The 22,771-nt window shown below is 36.8% G+C and overlaps 2 protein-coding genes across 3 annotated transcripts; both read right to left on the reverse strand.

Annotated features, from left to right (window-relative positions):
• Positions 1 to 706: 706 nt before the first annotated feature.
• On the reverse strand, positions 707 to 15,323 carry tcerg1b (transcription elongation regulator 1b (CA150)). 2 transcript variants are annotated; one of them, XM_063011222.1, is made up of 20 exons: positions 15,267 to 15,323; positions 13,452 to 13,680; positions 13,128 to 13,280; positions 10,234 to 10,501; positions 9,841 to 10,086; positions 9,198 to 9,398; positions 8,548 to 8,654; positions 8,381 to 8,469; positions 8,156 to 8,292; positions 7,949 to 8,027; positions 6,651 to 6,786; positions 5,235 to 5,324; positions 5,016 to 5,134; positions 4,573 to 4,723; positions 3,954 to 4,118; positions 3,241 to 3,423; positions 2,824 to 3,003; positions 2,497 to 2,580; positions 2,318 to 2,418; positions 707 to 1,321 (listed from the first exon to the last, which is right to left on the reverse strand). In XM_063011222.1, the coding sequence occupies exons 1-20, from the start codon at positions 15,311 to 15,313 to the stop codon at positions 1,120 to 1,122; spliced, it is 2,967 nt and encodes a 988-aa protein (XP_062867292.1). In that variant the 5' UTR covers positions 15,314 to 15,323; the 3' UTR covers positions 707 to 1,119. The 2 variants fall into 2 exon arrangements, with proteins under 2 accessions (XP_062867292.1, XP_062867291.1); XM_063011221.1 differs by having other exon boundaries at positions 8,132 to 8,292.
• A 1,281-nt stretch (positions 15,324 to 16,604) lies between these two features.
• On the reverse strand, positions 16,605 to 20,543 carry LOC134330495 (transcription factor Sox-19a-like). The gene is made up of 6 exons (XM_063011654.1): positions 20,270 to 20,543; positions 20,005 to 20,064; positions 17,911 to 18,135; positions 17,620 to 17,790; positions 16,927 to 17,167; positions 16,605 to 16,833 (listed from the first exon to the last, which is right to left on the reverse strand). Exons 1-6 carry the CDS (start codon positions 20,454 to 20,456, stop codon positions 16,731 to 16,733), a joined length of 987 nt encoding a protein of 328 aa, XP_062867724.1. The 5' UTR covers positions 20,457 to 20,543; the 3' UTR covers positions 16,605 to 16,730.
• Positions 20,544 to 22,771: the final 2,228 nt, after the last annotated feature.

Here is a 22,771-nt window from a genome sequence, read left to right on the forward strand (position 1 = left end):
ATAATCTAGGATGATAAATAAATGTAATAATATATATATTAGGTTCGATGTACACCGAGATGAAGTTATATGGAATATATCCCCAAACAGCAGCTTACCACTAACCCCACAAAAAAAATTTTTCTTTATAAATTATGGTGTAAAAATTCATAACTTGTATTATAGCATTTTAGTAATTAGTTTCCATTTGCTTTTTACCAAAAATAGTGACCACCACTTGTTACAACCAAAGCTGAGGTCAGACACATCTGTAAGTACTTTGTTAGTAATTGTTTCTAAGATTTTTAAATGACTCGTCTCCGAGACACTCAGAACCGTTGACTGTACTACACTGTTCCTGTAAAAACTGCTCAAGTTGACTTTTTGAATAAACTAAGTCAAGAGTTTGGTTAAAGCCCTTTGTCTGTAGATGATAGTCTGAGTCAAGTGAAATAAAGCAGTAAAAACTACCAGACTGTAAATGTAGTCATGGTATACTCGTACGCTCTAACAGTGAGTGATCTAAACATACTAACCACCACCACCAAAAATTTCAAGCTCTGTTTAGAATCCGTATAACAGTTTCAGTTTCATGGCTACTGCAGGGGTAGGATAAGGGTTCATGAGCATGAAGGAATTGCAAATAACTAGATGGTAGAAATAAATTGTCCATCATGGGATTCACGTCACCTTATCTGTGCATTTGAGACAACTTTCATGCATGCCATTTAGAAAAAATTAAAAAGCCTGAGCATTTATTTCCAGTCAGTGTGTACAGAAACAGCAACAAGTCAAACAAACCACTTAAAGAAATATGAAACATCTCCAGCATTTACCAAATGGTACATGATTACTGAAAATGAACACTTGCTTACAATTTTCTCTGCTGTCAAAGCGCAAACTAAAAATACATATTTAGGTTCAAAAACTGGAGGCAACCAAGTCACTTTGGCTTACCTCACAGCCAGAAATCACAGATTGACATTAACATGTAGTCTTGTACCAGCTCGTAGCCTGTGGGTGAGCAGGCAACAGTTGTACATTGTTGGAATAAATACAGATATTCTGAAGAATTAGTCATCATCATCACTCTGCTCTGCTTTTCTTCTGAGTGTTTAGTCCTCAGAGGTCTGGCTGTTTTTACTTGGTGGAGCGTCTCTTAGGCTCTGACGCTGTTGGGGGAGGTGGGGGTCCTCTGCGGTCCAGATCCTCTAGATAGAACATGATGAGCTTTCGTCGTTCCTCTGGCACACAATCGAGCACCAAATAGCGTTTGTCGTTTTGCAGGATCTGCTCAATGTCTTTCAAGTGTTGGTCTGACTCCTGGATCAGCTTTCGGGATCTAAACAAAGAAAAAAGGAAAAAGAACAAAAAGAAAGCACAATCGTTTATGCTGTGGGTTATCTTTTATCTATAGTCACATTCATTTATGCTAACAGGTTTTGCCAGGATGAAATTTCACTTGGACAAATTTAAACTTGTATAAGCTAGACTGAAGTTTGAATTTCAGCTGTGTTATCAACCTGGTGCTTGGGGATGAAGGTCAAACTGGTTTCCCCAGTTCAGACACCTGCACGAGAGATGGATGATTCACTAACAGCAGTGCACGACTCTGTATACAATACAGCTCTCTGTGAGACCATCAACCAATCAACCAAAAATAAAAAACTGTAATCTCTTATTCACAAAAGTGTTCCATATACAGCAACTCTAGGTTGTGGTCAAAACAAAACAAAAATAATAAAGAAAAAGAAACTTGTCTGTTGATCTTTGCAATTAAATTGTGGCAAGGCATAAATCAGGACAAGACTGTACAACAATATCTTAAGTGCAACTGTCAAGGGGCCCGAATACTAAAACCACCATATCTAAACCTGTTTTGGGGTAGGACATAAAACTTTTAGCCAGCCTTTATTATTGACCTTTAAAAAACTGTGCAAAACTGACCTTTCTAAAGGTGAAACTGTAAAACAAAACTTAGGTACTAATAATTTATCACTATTAATTTTATCACTATTATTCAATGTCTATGATCCTCCATTTAAAATAGAAAGGGTTTGGTTCAAATATTTACTAAGTAATAATGTAAACAGAAGAGAGAAGTTGTGCCAGCAAGGTCACGTTAAACGTTAGGTTAGCACAAGTGTAACATCAATCTGAATATAACAGTGACAACGTTTCTGTATTGTAGTACATTAAGAAAATTACTGCAAAAATGTCTAAAAGTTTAATAATGCTTATAATTACACATTTGGGTCTCAAGTCATCAATTATAAAGCAGGCCTAAAATTTCTGGCATTTAAGCTAATACGAAGTGTTTAGCTTGCAGCTTTATTACCTGTAAGTGATAAACTTGGTCTCTTTTAGAAGATTTCTGAATTCAGCTTTGGCTGTAATGTACTTGTCCTTTATGTAGTCCTCAAATTCCCTTTGTTTTTTCTATAAGGAAAAGAAAGATGTAAGATTTTATAATTGCATGACATCTTTTACAGTATGTAGAGAATCAAACTAACTTACTCGATCACTACTAGAAAACTTGATGCACCGAGGGTCGTCTTTAATAACCTTCTTCACCTCCTTCCATGTGGTGGTCAATGTGATCTGCAACACAGTATCGGTTTCACCTATATTATTCATTTACAATTCAGACTTCAAGCACTATCTAGAGGAAAATTACATAACAGTCTATAGAAAAAGGCTCAAAAAGGTCAAAATCAACAGAATCAATAAAAAAACTAAACCAAATTTTTAAACTAAACCAAGATTAGTAGTCTTCCTATAAACTTTATGTATTAAACAAATATTCCTTTGAATTACATTTAAGCCATGGCTGCATGCTCTTACCATAGTGGTCTCATCCAGCAGTTGTCTAAACTGCTCTTTTTTTCTTTTACTGAGTGCTTCCACATGCTCATCAAACAATTTCTCCTTCTCATGGCGTTCCAGCAAGGCAGCTGATTCCCAGCGGTGATCTTTACGTAAAATACGCTTCGTATCTGACCAGGACACATCAGTTGACTTCACCTATATACAACAAAATAAATAGTAAATAAAAAATATAAAAGAGAACATACAAATAGAGTAACATGACTATATTAAACATGCCAAAACTGAACCAAAGTCTCAAGTTGACCATTTAGGTTTAAATTAAAAACATCTTTATATTAATTTACTTTGACATGTCTGAATACCTTTAAATAAATTACATCAATTAATTTGATCACAGATATTAGAATTTACACTTTACGAAGCTGCACTGACCATATCAGACATGAGAGCTTTAAAATGCTGGATAGCCTCCTCACGCTTGTGCTGCTCTCTCTCTCTGTCAATCTCTTTGGTTTGCTCTGATCGAGCTTTCTGCACTTCTCGCTCTCTTTCACGCAAGCTAGCCTCGATACGGGCCTGCCGCTCCAACTCCCTTTCCTTTTCAGCATCCATGCTCTGAAGAAACACCAGTCACAAATTACCAACGGTAGGGCTGTGCAAGATGCCAAAAATATCATATCATTTCACCCTACTTGACATTTACAAGACAAATCAAGTATAAGTATAAATAATTCAGCTACAAAATGTCAGCAAATTAAAAGTAGCATGCTTAACACAGGCTACAAAACAACTAATTTAACTGTATTCAGCACCTTCAAAAAAAAACCTAAAAACTACTAATAAAGAGAGAATACATTTTGTAACTAATATTTATATCCAGTAAGCTACTGGTAGCTGTAACTTAATGTTCTGGACCAAGATAATAGAGAAATATATATTATAGATAGGTTTATCATACAAAATAACCAATATCATACTGATACTGACAGCTTTACATATTTTTTTTCTTCTTAAATTACTTGTCACTGATTCTATTTACAATGAAAAGAATATTCAAGAATTCTACATTTTCTTTTGCATAAACTCGTGTTCAAATAAAAAATTTGTCTGTTTTGTTGTCTTTAAATTTTACTAGGAACTTTTACCTTTGCCTGCTTTTCCACATACTGTTTATAAAGCTCCTCTCGAGCTGCAGAGCTCTCCACTGCTTTGTAGCGCTGGTCTGTCTCAAGCTTGTCCTTGACTTTGCTCCAGCGTTGCTGAATGTCCACATGGTGGTCTGACAACAGTTCAAAGAAATCCTGCTTTACCTACAACACAAACAAAGAGTGTTAACAGAAATAGGATACAAGCATTAAGCCAGAGCTTAATGTTCTGTGTATCTGTGTCTAAAAGAATGAAATTGTGTTAAAAATGGTCTAACTTTACTTAAAATCTTAATCTCAACTGGGGCTGGTTACCACCCAGTTTATTTTACTAAATGGATCACGGGTGTGTTTTACTTGGGCCTGATCCAAAGCATACAAAACACTTTGCTACTGATATTTGTAGCCAACAAAAATAGGACAGTATATTTAAATAACATTAAGCTCAAGAAACATGCAAAACAGGTTATCCAAATTCAGTCAAAAGAGGATTTATAAGAGGAGGCACAAATGTCTACAATCAACATCACAAATAATCCCAAAATTGCTAAATGTGATTAAGGTCTCAACTCTGTGCAGACCACTGAAGTTCCTCCACACAAGTCAAGCTAGGATTTACCTTGTCGCCTTTGTTTTTTGAGTTTTCTTTCTCCTTCTTTCTGTAAGCTGTCATGAACTCTGTGAATAAGGCCTCTCTGTCTTTCATCTTCTCAATGGCTTTGAAACGAAGATCCTTCGCATGTTTAGAAGCAAACTCACTAAATGTGGTCCTAGAGAATACAATCAGAAAAAAAGTACTATTCATTCAAAATGTTTATGGAGTATGCAATTATGGGCTGGCATAATTAGGCCTGTTATAAAAGTGTTTTTTGTTTTAAGATATCACCACAAACATATATTGTATTTAATTTTAAATTTAAACTGTTTGACAATTTACTGTATATTATCTGGATCCAGGTATGTTACAGCTGTATTTGTACATGTGATGGAGTGAAACACTGGCACAGATTCTTTTAAAGACTAAAGTTGAACTTGAACGCAAAGTGAGAATCAGCAACAAACCTAACGTTAAGTTTGGCATCATCCATCATCTTCCTAAAGTCATCTTTAGCTTGCATCAGCTTGTTTTTCTTCTCTTTCCTTTCCTCTTCAGCACGAGTCTTTACATACTGATCAAACACCTTCATGTACAGAAAGACTTTTATTTAGACAAACCAGCTATATTTTACTAGAACAAAATTTGGCCAAATTTATACAATGTGATACCAGAAAAACTGGTACCTGCTTTCTTTCTTTGGGATTGAGCAGCAAGTATCGTGGATCAAACACAATTTTATGCAGTTCTTTGTCCCATGTTGAAAAGGCAGAAACCTGCAGGTAGAGTATGATTATAGGTTACTCACTTGAAAGAATATAAATGATGAATATTCTCTCTTAAAATCACTTATTTTTAAACTGTTAGAAAAAGTCTGTAGTTTCACTGCTATTACAGTGTTCAACTATATGATTTACTGTATAGCAAAAGTTCATAAAAGTTTTTAACAACTAATAGTTAACTATACATGCCCCGAATTATTAAAATTTCAAATTAAGAAATAACAGTAAGTGATTAACCAGGGAAAAAGAAACCCAAAAATCAAGAGGAATTTCTGTAAGTAATCTAAAACAGCTAAGATGTATTAAAATATTTCAGTCTTAGCACTACAAAAATAATAATGTCACCAATAGTTCCATAAGCTTATAACTTGCTACAAAACTTCACACAGAATTAACACTAGGGTTGGGCAAGACTTAATTATTATGCTGGTGTTTCTGTAACAAGTAAATTGGATTTTTCTGCAATTCTTTTTTTATATACTACTTTATATACACTACTAACGATTTTAACAAGATTTTGACCTATTCTATTTAGTATTTATTCTTTTTATATTGAACAGTCTGATCCATGGTGTGATTGCCAGGAAGAAACAGGCAGCAGTTTACAAGTTATGGCTAATATTTTTCATATAAATTCTAGTTTAGCCTGCTTTGTATGCATATAAATGTTTCAAAATTTGTTTAGAACAACAAATCATGTGCTACATATCTACACAAATGTTGGTACACCTGTAAATAGTAAAACAAATAAATAGTAAAAGACTATTAAGACCACTCCTCTCCAGCTTCTTGACTGACCATGCTACATCTTTTTGTAGTTTATAGTCTACTTGACTATTATTGCATAACATTATGCACAAAACAAAATACAAAAGAATGCTATGTTTTCAACACCTCTTGGCATACTGGATTTGTTTTGCAATGTAAACAGCCTCTTCGTAGTATGCTGCCAGCAATGTATGACAGTTTAACATCTTCATTCATCTTGTTTCTGTCTGTTTACTATTGATCAGTGCTCGTATTTAACAAATTATGCAATGTTAAACATACATGTTTTTCACTGCATTTATTTTAATATGGTAAACATAAATGTTGATTCATCCCTAGCCCAACTCCAAATGTTACTAAAACAAGACCAATTTAAAGTAAACTCTAATAGATTATAGGGAGGCAAAAACATTATAGACACACGAACAAGAGAAACGTAAGTAAAGAGGACAGGAAGAAGAACAAAGTGAAGATTGTACCTTGGTGAGCCTCCATTCAGATTTATGTCTAACATTACAGAGCTGGTTAGATTATTGCGTTGAAGTGTTTTACCCCTCTCTCCAGCAGCATGTCCTTGAACTGTATAAGGCGAGCCTCCAGGGGTACGACGGCCCGATCCCGGGCTGCCTTCAGCTCGGCCTCCACGGCCGCATCTTTGTCGGCGTCACTTTCAGTCCCTTCCTCCTTCCTGTGGAGAAAAACAGCAATACAGTGAGTCAGCAGGAGAAGACAGTGTTTTTTTTAAATAACTAAGATAATCTATCATTGTTGAGGAAAGAAAACATTACAATAAATTTATAACATAAATGCCTGATAAGAGCATCATTTTTAATTAACTCTTTAAACTAGCCAGCACAAATAAAGGTTTCTTGCTCTTACAGTTACATTTCTGTTACTCAGACCAAACAAGTAAAAAAAATCAGGGCTCAACTGAGAGTGGTTTGATTGCTTCAGTGGGGTTTTCCTAATGCAGGCTAGAGAAAGGTCAAACAAGGTGGATTACCTTGGAGGCCCATGTTGGCATCGCCAGAGCTTAGAAGTGTTCCCTGAAAAATAGTCCCCAGTGCAACACGACCACTTTTGGGGTCAGGGAGAAGCAGCCTTGAAGGGCACTGATGGGAAACAGTGACTGATTTGACTTGGTAAATCTGGACAATATGGTGTTACCATTTATCACAGACCTAACTAAAGATCATAACAGCTGAGACAGACTAGAACTGGGTGCATACGTTATCAAGATCATTACAGATGTATTTTATACATTTTAAAATCTGTTCAGATGAGAGTGTATACCATGTTCATTTTTATGCTATAACATCTGTTCAACATACACCACATGGACCAAAGTATTGGGACACTTCTCATTTTTTGAATTCACGTGTTTCAGCCACAACAACAGCTAAAAGGTGTAATCAATTATTTAAAGGAAATTCTATGCTTCCAATTTTGTATCAACAGTCAGGGGAAGACCCTTTTAAGATCCAGGATGACTGTGCCCCTGTACACAAAGCAAGCGCTATAAAGACATGAAGAAAGTTTAAAGAAAAGCCAGTGGCCTTGCCTTTACTGTCCAACATCAATGCCCAGCCATACAAATGCATATAAATACATTTGACTCCCACATACATATGTCAAAGTCTTGTAAGAAACCTTCTCAGAAGAGTGGCTGTTAAAGCTGAAAATATCAAACAGAGGCCAGTCTATTTTAATACTATTTGTTTTTGAAATAGGTCCAACAAGTTCATGTTCAGGTGTCCAAATACTTTTGGCCATATAGTGTAGCAGAAGCTTGGTGTTCCACAGTATTAAGTAAACTGTCTTTTTGCTGCTTAAATTAAAAAGGTACTTACTTCCTTTTCTTGGCTGCAGAGGGCTCATCAAGTGTTTCTTCTATGGCTGCTTCAAGCTGCTCTTTGTTGATACCTGTGACTGAACAAAAATAAAACTTTTAAATTTACAACCCTGGTTCGAATTCTCCTTTTCTCACCCACAAACACAATCTATACAGCTATTTGTTAATTTTTTTTGTTTACCAAATTTCTTGCCATCATCCAGACCTTTCTTGTGTGGAGGTTCCTGGATGTATTTATCTACATCCACCCGACCCACCAATTCATCGGGCCGATCCCACATGGAGAGTCGTGTAGTGGGATTATAGAAAAACACACGGTCATCACCGGTCCACACCACACACCTAGATGAATAAAGTAAGATAAAGCAGTTATCCACAACACAATATTTTTTTGTAAATCCACTGTAATTTAAAAGAGCAGAAAGCTCACCAGGGAGTTCCAGGTATGGGGTTGGTGGCAACTGGTTTAGCCTTTTGAGCTGCTTTTTCTTCTTCAGTCATTTCTACCTCCTTAGGCATCTATAAGAAAGAAAAGATACCTCAAAGTCTGATTCGTCATTACAAGCACAGTAATCAGAATGCAAGGTCTGCTTTTACCTCTTTCGCCAAAATAGAGGCTTCAGCTTTTAGTTCCACATCACCAATATCCATAGCCTCAAAGTCATTAGTAGACTGACCAACTTTAGTCCGGTCTCCATCTTTATCTGATGTGAGAGCAAAAGTTATTTATGAAAATCAAAAGATATAAAATTAACAAACTAAATGACAAAGCAATTTACTAAATCAAGATCTACTAGGCTACTATTAGCAGGTATTTAACCAGCTAGTTCAGAAGAAAGACGATTCATTACCAGGTAAGATGACAACTGTAAAGTGATCTAAGACATACCAAAAGTGTGGCGAGAACAGGATTCATAGGATTCAAAATTAACTATTTTGATAAATCACTTTTCTGTACATGCAGTGTCAAATTCAACCACTTTAATTTTATATCTATTTCTCCATTATTGTTACACTTGAAAGCCAACACCCTTACCAGTTATTTAAAAAAAAAAAATTCTTTAGACTATACATATCTCTGAGAATTTACTGCCAGCACTGGTGAATCTAAACATTAACTGAACAGAACCTTTTCAGCAATGTGAAGCAGGCTAAATAGTGACCATTCTTACAATCAAAATAAGAGAAATTGATAGTTACTGAGGAAAAAGAAAATAACTGAAACTTAACCAAGCATGTCACATTACCTTTCTCCTTTAGCTCAGCAGGCTGTTCCCAGGTAGATTCTTGAGTGCGACTATTGTAGTAGTACGTTTTGCCATCCACCGTTTTGTACTCTGACCATTGCGGGAGAGAGATAGCTCCTGTCAGAGCAGCAGGCACTGCTGTAATGGTTAGCTGTGGGTGCATCATGGGCACTAAAGGAGGACCCATGCTTGGCAACATGCCTAAAAAAAATCATAATACATAATTGTTTTATGCAAATACATTACATCAGTGCATTTAGAAATATTAAATTGACACAAAGATGTGAAACATTACATTTTTTCCAGTCAAAATTTTAGCAGGATAATTTAGTCAATACAAAAGAGAAATAAACACTGTAAAACACTGTGCTCTAGTGCTGCTGTAAGTCTATACAATGTTCATTAAGACTCAGCTATTAAGTCAGAACGGCCACAAAGCTGTAGGCCATACGCCATTAAAGAACAATGCCACACGCTTGAATAATGCTTAAATGTGCTTTGACGTAACTACCAAATTAATCTGAGGTATGCAAGAAACAAAAGAATAAATATTTTAAATTAAAATCAATAAAAATTTAACAAAAAATTTGGAACAGCAGTTTTTATTCATACAATTGGTACATCACTTTGTATTTTCCTATACCTGGCAGAGGAATGTGCATGCCAGGTAGAGGCACTCTAAAGGGTGGCACCATGACTGGGGGGAATGCTGGGATTGCAGCAGGCATCTGAGCCACTGCATGAGAAAGACCTGGTGGAAGACCTCGTGGAAGTAATGGTACTGTCTGCCCTGCAGTAACTGTCGGAACACTGACAACAGCAACTGGAGTCACACTAACACTTGCAGGTGGTGTAGAAGCCACGGGAGCAGTTTCAGATACAGCAGGTACTAGAATAAAAAAAAAAAAAATTAGCCAGTTTCTACATTACCAAACATACAAATGCTGTATAATACGTTAACTGTTAATTTTATACTTACCTAATTAACATTTTTAGATCTTACTTATAATTAGATTTTAAAAAGCTCAGTACTCACCCGCTAAAGGCTGTGAGGCCATGGGGGCAGGGCTAGTGCTGCGGTCAGGGCTGGCTGCAAGTGTATGAGTGGGTGAGGAGGGCTGGATGGAGTTAGAATTCACTGTAACTGCAGTACTAGCTGCTGTAGTAGCCGGGCTGCTGGAGCCAGATACTGCTACTCCGGCTTGACCAGTTATCATAGGGGTGAGTTCCGACTGCTGAATGACTTTTACTCTTTCTGGTTTGGTCCAGGCCGACTCACGAGTTCTGGCATTGTAGTAATAGACCTGGAGAAATAAGCAAGCTAAGGTGTTAGTGACCTTAACAGAGTGAAGGGATCAATTGAGCTTAAGATTTCTGGTAACAATATCCCAAACCCATTACATTTATAGCACTTAGCAGAAGCTTTTATTTAAAGCGAATTACAACAATTACAGTATACATGCCAAGCAACTGAGGGTTAAGTCATGCTCAAGGGCCCAACAGTGGCAAAGTAGCAGTGGGGTTTTTTAAACCTTCCAATGACTAAAACAGTACCTTAACCGCTGAGCTACCACTGCCCAACTTATTTTTACAGAATAAACATGGAGCAAAAGTGAAATATTGCTACAGACAGCAGGCTAAAGGGTGTTTTAAAGCAAAATACCTTATTATACGTCCATTCCCACACCCTCAGTTATGCTTATTAGTAATGTGTTTAATTAGTTATGTCTAGTGAGGGGCCAATTGCTAATCAGCTGTAATGGGTGAATGTTCCTTTCACCTTTATATCAGTCATTTCTGTTGTACTTGACTTTATCAAACCACTTTTTGACATCACTGGACTGCTCCTTCAATCAGTCTGCTATTTCAAAAATAAAAAAAATGAAATAAAATTTGCAAACAAAGTTCAAACTGTGCCAATTTGTGAAAGTTCAAGTCTTATCACTGTATTAGTGGCTGTTTTTCTTTTTATTCCTGTCAAACACCTCTCCATTCTGTACATCTAGACCAGGGGTTTACACACTTTCATGGATGAGATCTACTGTTTCAGTCTACAGGTCATCACCATCTACTGTTTAAGGTTGGCCTCATCATTTTTCAAAAAAAGCTTTGAAGCTTTTTTTAAATGCACTTCAGTTCCTGTATTGATATTCAGCTTTACAGGGCAAGTGACTGAATAATCACACTGACCTTATTCTGATGATTTGCTCTAAATGGTATCAGTCAGGTTTATCTGGACAGGAGCTGCTGATGCTCAAGCAGTTTTTCAGGTATTCATCAGTAAGGATGGGCCCATATTTACACTTCATTATTTGCATGTGAGAAAAGGCTGATTCACACAAGTAGGTTGATCCGAAAAAGCTGTCAAATATGTGGAAGTTCCAAATTGTCCAGCAGAGGCCCTCGACTTCACATGAATGTCAGATTGTTGGATTAAAATTTCTCCATCATAAAACGTTCTAGATTAGCACTGCTTTATGCGGGATGAGGTGTAGTTATGGTAACAAACCGCAAATTAAACAAACAGTGGCCACATTTCATGTCAGTCACGCTGAGCTGTTTGAATGAGGAACGATGTACCAGTGTGTACTCTGTGTGATCGATGTATCGATCTAGACTCTCTGTCAGAATGAATCCTGACAGACCTGAAAACACGGTTTGTTTATCGTCCACCGTAAAAAAAATTCTGACGTTAAAACATTGCTTCCGCGCTTAATTTCAGTCAGATGCGCCCCACCTGTCATGCCCCACACTGCCATAACCCAATTTGTGGGGTTGCTCTGCCAGTTTGTCTGCATCTTATAGGGTCAGCATGAGGTCTGGTGAAATGTAAATTAAGAATTTTGTGACAGCTCAGGTGTATATATTTGATTATACAGGTTGCCATTGCTTGTAGCCGTGTGTCAGTCACAATATGGCAGTGGGGAGCATCACATATCATGAAGACTGCTGTCCCCCCAGCCTGTCTCATGTGGTTTGTCCCAAAAGAGCTGTTGATGATATAATCTTTTAGTTATGGGTTTTTGTCTGGTGTTTATTGTGTTTCTTGTAAAGAAACTGCAATATGGGTGAGGGTTGCCTCCAGGCGTTGGAGCATATGCAAGATTAACTCCTAGTCCACTGCAGTTCAATTAAATTAAAGGGATAATTTCGGTTTCGGTGGGGGTATTCGAGACTTGCTTATCCCATAGGGAGGGCTTTGATTGATTGTGAGATTTATTGAGGGAAAATTGTTCATGATTTGCTGTGCTTTGTTGGCAGTTTAGGTTTTGGTGGGAATGTTACTAATTGGCTAATTTAAGAAACATTTAGGTGAAGTCTGTATGACAACCCTTCTCTTGTCATCACCACTGTCACAAATGTTTTCTCAAATTTGAGGATAAGGGGCATCAACAAATTTCCACATTTCTGGGTAGCTGATTCTATGGGAGCTCTTTTTTAAAAACAAGTCTTAGTTCACTCTATGATAGCAATTACATTTAGGCTGGAGGTAATAGTTTGCCAAAAGTAATGATATAGATGTTTGGATGATTTGCATTCCTTCTAATTGTGACATGCTTTTGTGACATGCTTTACGTTGGTAATGTCCTGTACTGTACTTTGTTCTTTCTGTACTTTGGCACTTTTTACCAGGAGTTGTCCTGACCTTAGCTTCTGGGCATCCTTGACGGCATATTAAAAACAAATGATTCCATAACAATGACCCTCAGCCTGTTGACACCAGTTCATTGTCCATATTGTAGTCTATGAGATTCCATTCTGGATTAACTTTAGTATGCATACTGAGGGCATTTAATCACCTACTTCTACTTCCCACCCAATAAGGGGGTGCACAGAGGCACTAAACTGTCTACTAAACTGTACATTATGCTTTTACTGGTCAACCACCTAAACAACTTAATTACTTGCCAAGTGTTCATTTTATTTTACCTTTCCTTCTGGAGTGGTGTTTTCTACCCAGATCTCTTCAGCAGTTGTGCCACCTGCACCACTAGCTGCTGGCACTAGGGGCATTCCAGGAGGGAACATTATGCCAGGAGGAGGAGGCATGTTGGCCAAAGGTGGTGGCATAAATGGCAGTCTCTTGAAATAATAATAATAAAAAAATTGTTATTTTACAAGATCTTACACAAAATACCACCAGTAACTTGTGTCTAGTAAGATAATATAAAGTAAAACAAAACTGAGATTTTAAAAATGTTTGGATTTTTTAAAAAATGTTTCTATTTCCAAAAGTATGTTAAGCAAACATACCTGCAAATGGGGAGGTGCCATTGGCGGGGGCATTGTGCCAGGTGGAGGAATCGTTGTCATAGTGGGATCAAAAGATGGACGTCCAAAAGGAGGTCTGGCAGGTGGCGGGGGTCCCCTCATCATGCCAAACGGAGGGGGTGGAGGTCGGAAGAGTGGAGGAGGACCTCGAATTACTGTGCTGGGTGGAGGTGCAGAGCTCTGAAAACTTAGGGCTGGCTGCAGCTCCATTCTGAAAGCATTGTTAGCACTTAATTTAGATCCATAGACTACAGAAACTTTGTTAAGCCTAAAAAGACAAACTATGACCCAGCCTGGTTCCTAAACAACTGAGCCTTTGTTAATAATCATGACAATATCTAATTTACGACATAATTCTTCCAATATTTCTTTGTTAATTGAACAATTAATTCAGGGACACGGAGCTCACATCGGTCTAGAAACATTTGTGGTGCTTCTTCCTAAGAAAACGTAAAACTGCAGCAGAAAAAAAATTGTTGTTAATATGCAATTGTGTAAAAACCACCATTTGTCTTCTGAGAATTCAATTTCCTAGTAAAATTAACTGCATAAAAACTCACTACACTGCAAAGTCCAGTGGCACTAAAATTTTACAATGTAATAATTATGCAATCAATTACAATTAGGTCACTGCCTTAATGTTGCCTGAAAAAAGAATTTCAATTTAATTTTAAGCTAACAGTTAAACTCAACAGAAGGCATAGCCAACTCATTAAAATCTGACTCCCTATCAAGGCGTAACTTCTGGTCTATGTTGATTCATTTTTGTTGATGTAATTGGGTTGAGCGTGCGGCACACTGGTTTAAACCCTGCTTTTGGTCACTGTAGGTGAGGAGTTTCAAATTATCTTTCTTTGTATGCAAGGGTTTACTCTAGACACTCCAGTTTTTTCATACAGTAAGACTGGGCACTTTAAATTGCTCCTTGAGTCAGTAAACAGGTGTGTGGCGCACTCACAGATTCCTTGCAAGAAATGATTGTTGGACAGTTAAGTTTATCAAACTATTAAACTTCTTGGCCATACAGCTATCGCTCAACTATGTATGTTACGGACATGTGGCTAAGATTAGCTATTCAACATTATTCAAAACTACGCTGTAAAAGCAACATTAAAAATCGTACATCTCCGCAGCTATCGTCAATTAACCAAGTATGATCTAAATTGGCGTTATAGTAGAGAATAACACAATGCAATAAATATAAGTCACTATGTGAGCTAATGTTGCTCTGATAATAATAGCTGTATTTATTTTTGACCGCCTCCCAGCATGCTGAAGTAACAAGTTGTGATTTCGGGTATAAATATCGTTTATAACACTTGAATACGCCATTAATAATATTTATATACATTAACGTTTTATGTCGGCAACTATTATTTACAATAAATTCGATATTAAATTAACATCGCACTACAATGACTTCTTTGTGCAGCTACGAGTGACTTGTTACAATTTATCAGTCTACTTGTAAAGTCACGTAAATGCAAATAACTACTCATGCCCCATTTGTCCAATCTATTTACATTTAACACTATATAAATTAACCAAATTTAAAAGGCAAACGCTTTCTTTAAAATACGAAAACATATTATACCACGCAAAATTTGATTCTTCGCGTTCCTTGCAACAACAGCTGCTAACGGTCGTTAGCCTGGTCGCTAGAAAAGGCCGTTGTTTATTTAACCAGCATTTTTAGCTCGCATTTTCTGGCGCAGCGCTACACGGCCAAATCGACGTAATATAATGTCGTGTTTTTAACAGCTCATAATTGTTCGTTCAAATAGAATATGGCATTACCTGCTGTCGCTGACTGCAGTGCTGTCTCCATCTACTTGCTCCGCCATTACTCAAAACACCAAACTTCCTGTCGACAAACCCCGCTTTGAGAGTTTGCTCGTATACCATTGGCTATGCTTAATGTCCATCATCCTGGGTTAAGCGAGCTCAGATAGCTGATTGGTCCAGAGAGCCGTCATTTGCACAATACTGTCCCAGAGCCGTAGATAGAGAGAGTTGCGACACTCCTTGATCTCGCCGCTACGCGGTCACGTGGTTCATGTAACCCTCCAATAGTTCCAAACAAACCCGGCGCTGTCATGTTCTCATATGGGACAGGCAGCAGTAAATGAAATATTAAACAGTAAATAATAAACATTTGTACAATTTCTGGGTATCTTCACCTGCCTTTACATTTACTGCATCTGCTTTAATGTCAATTTGGTATATGAAGTGGAAGATTGATGTTTATAATGACTTAATAGGTCGTTCTTGTTAACACACAGTACATTATATTAGCATACATTACATCATGCGATATCATTAAGTAGTAGAGACAATATACAGTACAGAGATTAAAGTTTTTTATGTTTTGTTTTTTACATAAACTAATCTCCCTTCACTTTCCTGAGGATTCCTGAGGAAAGTAAAATTAGCATGATTTATTATGGCTCTGATGTTTTATTATCATTTCTGTAACAAGACTCTTGATTAATCAACTTTTAATTAATCAATTTTAGGTGAAAAGACTCTAGTGTCAGTAATTAAGCTTAACTGACTAAGCTAAATTCAGTTATACCTATTAATTAAGATAAACATGTAACATTTAGTGCTGAGCAAATGCTAAACAATAACAGTATTAAGTATATTAATGACATTAAATTCATTATTTTTTTAAAACAAAGCAACAAACAGCTAAAAATGTTTGATAAGTAGTAAAAATGAATGGGGCTCTATGGGACATTTGGAACTATACAGAGCTCCACAACCCGGAAGCTGCACAGAAAATATGTCCCGCCCCCTTTCCAACGGTTCCCTATGGGAGTGTCGCCACTCTGTTCTCTCTACCGCTCTGTACTGTCCTAGCTCAGATCGACGACGACTTGTGGTACTGCGTTGTTTCAGTGCGTTAGGTTCTAAACCAAGTTTAGTTCTCCTTCTGCACTTGAAATCCAAAGCATTGTTGGCTCAGAGGTTAAGGTACTGGACGATTGATGAGAAGATTACTGACTCAAGTCACCGCCAACTTGCCACTGTTGGTCCCCTGAGCAAGGTTCTTAATCCCCAATTGCTTGCACTGGATTAAAGTGTCTGCGTAATGCCATGAATGTAAACTTAGTAAATACAATCTAGCAACAATTTTACTTCAACAATTTTATTTCAACATTTTGGGTTTTGGTAACGAATTATGCCTACATTAAAGTACTTTTCAAACATTCTTTAGCATTCCAGGAATGTCGACCTAATAAAGGAACTTCTGTATTACTAATATAGCCTGAAAAAAGCAGCCTCCTCCTTTTGCACAGAGACATCATTGAGCCCAGATAGATCAGCCATGTAAGGTGTGTAGTTTAAAGAATGGAAGGTCCTGTTAACAGATTTACAACATTTTAAATAGTACTGCTGTTCAATACATTAATATTATGAAAATTGAGTTGTCATTGGGCATTTTATCACTTACCTTGGTTGGAGAAAATAAGGATCAGGCATCCAGACCAGTGGGTAAAGATAAGAAGTTGGGGCTGAAATGATGCCACAGGGATGCAGTGTAGTTATTGGCCATAGTTGAGAAATCCCAAGTAATTGGCCTCTAGATCCTGACATCAGACCACTAGGTGATTTTTCTTTTATTTCGTCCACGACTGTGTTTGGGTTTGGCTGTGGGGCAGGTCTATTCTGTGTGGTTATTGTCAGCAAGTCACCTACATTGTGGAAGAAAAAAAACATATATCAACATAAGAAGAGGTTGATTTGTCCATGGTTCATTTAAATGTTTGTGTCTAAAACAAGGCAAGACTGCATTTTTGGGTATTATGTATAGACAAATGCAACAGATAATTGGCTGTGGACCTTAATTTTGTGGACCTGCTCCTGTGCTTCAGATTTTTGTTGCATAACCCAACTGCACTTAAGCTTCACATCAGTGACTGATAATAGACATTTTCCTTTAGAAGTTTCTGGTATAGAGCAGGGATTATATGGGGGTTAGTATCTTTTACAAAATATGTTGTAATTTCTCTGTAAGTTCCCTTTAGGCAATATCATGTTCTGTTAAATAATTTTTTTTGTAAAAGAAATTTGCAATTATAACAAATAAAGCAATTTATTTTTCATATCATGTATTTGTGTAGTAGATATAAGCATAAAAGTGTACCAGATAATTTGGGATTGGTTTGAAAGTCCTCGTTTGTAAAAAATGTCTCGGGGTTGTGATGAAGGGCAGGACTTTGAGGCTGTGCCAGAGCTGAGGTGGCTGGGGCCTGGAAGGTCATTCCTGAAGTTGAAACTGGGCTTCTAATCTTCCTCCCTGGCTTGTAGACCCAACCTCGATTGACAGTAAAAAATAAACTGTAAACAATTTTCTTACTAGTAGTAATAAAGTTATGTCTTTTGTTTAACCAGTCTGTTTGGTATTTGTAAATAATAAAAAAAATTTCCTGCTAACCAGGAAATTCCTGTCTGTGTTTCTTTTCAAGTGTGCGAGCCTCCTCGTAGTATGGCATTTTCTGTTCTTCAGTCAGCTTACTCCACTGGATCCCGAGCTGAACGCTGACGTCAACATTGCTCATTGTTGGGTTGAGCTTGGTCAGAGCAGGCCGTTGAATCCTGGCCCAAATCATGAAGGCATTCATAGGCCTCTTGATGTAACCATTTTTATTATTGTTCTTTGCTGTGTCAATATATTGAGTAAGGCAAAAAAAGAATAATTATTAATGTTTAAATACTAATTATTTAATTAAATAAATCTGTTACCTAAATCATACCCATTAGATCATAGATGACCGCACAGAAAAAGAATAATATTATTAAACTTTTTTTCCCAACTGCCTTGGGAACTGCAAGCAAGACAAATTCGATAAAGCCCATTTTTATGTTTTACCACTGGTTTACCTAATCGGGTGGGTCTGGTTTCCCTTAATCACTGGGCACAATGCATTAACACACTCCGGAGAAGACACCAATTAATCGCAACATCTCAGCTCAAAAAGGAGAAGAAGATTTATAACAGTAAACTTCTAAAATGTATAACTCTAAACTTTTCCTGCAGGGCTAGAATTTGCTGTCTAAAAAAATATTATTAGTTAAGCAATAAAACAGATAAAAGAAGTAGTATTTTAAAGTAACAGGTTATTTTGTTAATACTGAAACAATTAATGTGACAATTATTCAAGCAATACATAATATTGCTGGTCTCAAAACCTACTGCAAATGGATGTTTTACCAAGTACTGAGGCTGGTGGTTAAATAATATTGCACTAGATAACTAGATGTTTTTCATTTAAAATTAAAACATTAAAAAACTTATGTTGTCAAAACTGCTTGTATGTATCAATAAATATTCTACTGAGACTTCTTTCTTCTAAATTTTTATTCAACTCTACAAAAAGGGGCTTACATAAAATGTAGTATAAAGGATCTGAATGCTTTTGTGAATAAGAGATTTCATTTTTGACTTTGAATTTATTTTTAAAAACATTTTTTATTTTGGGTGATACCCCATTTCCATATAAACATTTTATAAAATAAAATAAATAGAAATTTGTGACTTGTTAGTTATCTAGAACCTTTATTTAACTGGCAAATGTACAAAAAAGTTTTTCAATGTTTTCACCAGGTTAATTTTATTTTGTAAATATAACATTTTGAATTTGATGCCTGTAACACATCGATAAAGGCATGTTTACCAATGATACATCACCTTTCCTATTTAATACACTTAAAACCTTTTGGGGACTAAGAATACTATTTGCTGCAGTTCTGCGACTGAAACTTCCTTCCCATTCTTGCTGCAGCAGTGTATGCATCGTATGGAGCATTGTCTACCTGTAATAAGTATGGACTTCACGAACCAACACTTCAGTAGAGGAATATCTCTCTGTAAAATCCTAAAATATATGTGTCACATACTATGACAGATGTTGGCTTTGCCCCTTTTTGCTGATAACAGCATGGATAGACATTTTCCTCTTTAGAAAAGGGAACATGCTGGACAATGAATAATACAAACTTTTTTACTCATTTGCCTGTCTTAACTTTAGCAGGCATCAAATTCTAAATTTGCTTACATTCACAAAATACAAGCATGCTGGTCAGCCACAACATAAAGTAATTCCTTTGTACTATGTCAGTTAAATAAAGGTTTATGAGAATTAACAAATTACAAATTCCATTTTACAAACTGTTCTTCTTTCCAGAAATCAGGGCTGTAAATGAATCGAAGTACACTTCTAGATCCAGTGTGTTGCTAAAATTAGCTTTATAAAATCTCAAATTTAACAACTTGTTGACCTCTTTTTAATAGAACATTTATTGGTACGACTGTGGTATTTAATCCAGCAACATTTATTTTGAAACATGTATTTATGATAGGAAACTTATTGCTGTTGGCCAAGTTTGACTGATTTCCACAGTTTTGCAACTGCACATAACTTGTTTGTTGAGTTCAACCAGTCAAAAATAAAAGACACTATCCACAGAAATTATTAATAACCATCCATGCAGTCCATACAGTGTCAGTTAAAATATCAGATACAGTTACCTTTTTGCAATTGCTCCCATTCTGCTGCTGTACTGCTAATAGAAGCTTCCACTGTATTAACTCACATTACACAAGCACATGAGAATATACTTAGAGACACAATTTACAGCATCTATTCACTGATCCGCACATAATAAACATACACTCAACGATGAACCGTATGTAATGCTTTAATGCATGTTGTAGTCTCAAATAACTGTTTTAAATGATCCTATAAGTACTGGTTATTAGTTACTGTGGGTACCTATAGAGAACCGTTGCTTACCTGCTTCTGAGGTAGAAGAGGTGAGGTTTAGGCCCTCACTGCTCACTTTGACAATCGGCTGCTTTTTACCCTCGACTTTATTGGACTTACATTTACTGTATTTATGGTCTTCTTTTTTGTTACCAGCTTTACTCTGTTCACCTTTCCGTAGTGCCATTTTAGCTCTTCGTTTGGGATGGCGGTCCATTTTTTCTAATCTCTCGTTATTCTCATGCCGTTAACCGTTGTGAAAAGGTTCAGCAGCTCGAGCGCATTGTGTGCTTTTAAATGTCGCGGGATCGTAAAAACGAAAACAAACAGTGTTCAAACTGCAGTATCATAAATTATAACAGAATAATCCTCCTGTACGGTACAAACCCATTTAAACATGTCAAGTTAGCGCTAGTTAAGCAAATACAAACAGAAAAAAGTATTTATTTAACATTTTAGAACAACACAACCCTTTTTAATTTGCAATAAATGTTGGTTGTAATTAATTTTAAACATTTATTTTACAATTCACTTAATATTATTGAAATACAGCATATGTCCACCAGAGAGCGCTACAATACTATTAATCTAAAGTCGCAGCTTACCGTGTAAGGGTCACAAATCTCACTGTAATATCATAAACCATCATCAAATTCACCAATTCATCAAAACGACATATATCGAAAGCCCAAGCTGTCCTGCGCCGAATGTCCTTCAGCATTAGATTGAATAAAGTTGGCATTTGCAATTACTGAATGCCAAAACTACTACATAATATGCACAAAAATACTACTTATTTAAAAAGCTAAGACTGGAAATGTTTTGACCATTTAATCATAAGATTTAGCTTGAACTCATTTATTTATTAGGATTTTAACGTCATGTTTTCATTCATGACGGAAACGGTAGTTATTTGTTACGCAAGGTTCATCAGTTCACAAGTTTAATGTCAAACACAGTCATGGACAATTTTGTAACTCCAATTCACCTCACTTGCATGTCTCTGGACTTTGGGAGGAAACTCACACAGACACTGGGTGAACATGCAAACTTCACACAGAAAGGACCCGGACCGCCCCACCTGGGGATCGAACCCAGGACCTTCTTGCTGTGAGGTGACCATGCTAGCACGTCCTGATATTGCAGAGTGAGATGTGGCCCTGGGTCAACAGGGGATGGGCTTCAATCAAAACCGTTAGACCAATCACAAACTAGCCGCTATGACATCAAAACACTTGCCGGGGCTAGCTAATCCTAGCTAAGTAATGGGTATGCAAGCTAAAAGATCCGGCAACTGTGTTAATTTCAGTATTTGAAAGAATGTTGGAAATCATTGTTCCAAGCAAAATATTAACAGTGTGCAAAGCATGAAATAAATTTCTCAGATTTACCATTAGGTTAGCCAGCTAGCTTAACTACTACCTAGCATAGCAAAAAGCTATGAGAGATTAGCCAAGCCAAGGCTAGCTACAATATGTAAAATATTATTCTGTGTAAGCAAAAAAAAACGGTACTACTACATGTTAAGCATGTATTATAACAAGGGGATTCAGTGCATGCGTGGCAACGGAGCGTTTTTCTCTGGTTGAGGTTAAAAAATGAGAAAAATAGAAAAACGAGAAAGGCCCGGCAAATGTGGTGATGTCATAGCAGCGGCTAGTTTGTGATTGGTTGAGCGGTTTTGATTGAAGCACCTCCCCTGTTGACCTAGGGCCACATCTCACTCTGCAATATCAGGTTGTGCGACAGGGCTACTCACTGAGCCACCGCTGCCGCCCTGCTAAATTCTAAATACATTGAAGGAATATATGATTAAGGTTCTTGGTCTAGGGCCCAACAGTGGCATTTGAGCCGCAATGTTCGGATCATGTTAGATCCTCCCACCTCTATATGGCTGGAGGGTTTAAGGATGCATGCTCTGAAAGCCACTTCTGCTGAACTGCTGGATATTACAATATTAGAATGCTGGAATCTGAAGTAACTGCACCCACATTTGTCATTAAAACCATACACTCACCACTAGTCTTTATTATTGACAGAATTCTGTAATTATGGCTAACTTATGCATTATAGTCATTATATTTGTTTCATATATTTAATGTATGTACAGTGGTGTTCAAAAAAATAGCAGTCCAACACGATTAACCTGATAAATCACTGTTTTTAGTAGAAAATATATTTCTACATTGCAAATAATTCACTTGAAAGTGTAGTAGAGTAATGAAAACAAAACAAACCCAACAATTAGGACATGCATGCCACTCATTCTGAGTTATTGAAGCATTGATTGATAGGGGGTTGTTCAAAATAATAGCAGTGAGGAGTTCAATTGGTGAAGTCATTCATTCTGCAGAAGAACGAGTGTCAGTTTTGGCCCTTATTTAATGTAGGAGGGTGGCAAATGTTGCACAGGTTGGTCATAGCACATTTCCTTTTGAAATACTGAGTAAAATGGGTTGTTCCACACATTGTTCTGATGAACAGCGTACTTTGATTAAAAAGTTGATTGTAGAAGGAAAAAACATACAGAGA

Source organism: Trichomycterus rosablanca, chromosome 16, assembly GCF_030014385.1.
Source record: "Trichomycterus rosablanca isolate fTriRos1 chromosome 16, fTriRos1.hap1, whole genome shotgun sequence".
Classification (NCBI taxonomy): Eukaryota; Metazoa; Chordata; class Actinopteri; order Siluriformes; family Trichomycteridae; genus Trichomycterus; species Trichomycterus rosablanca.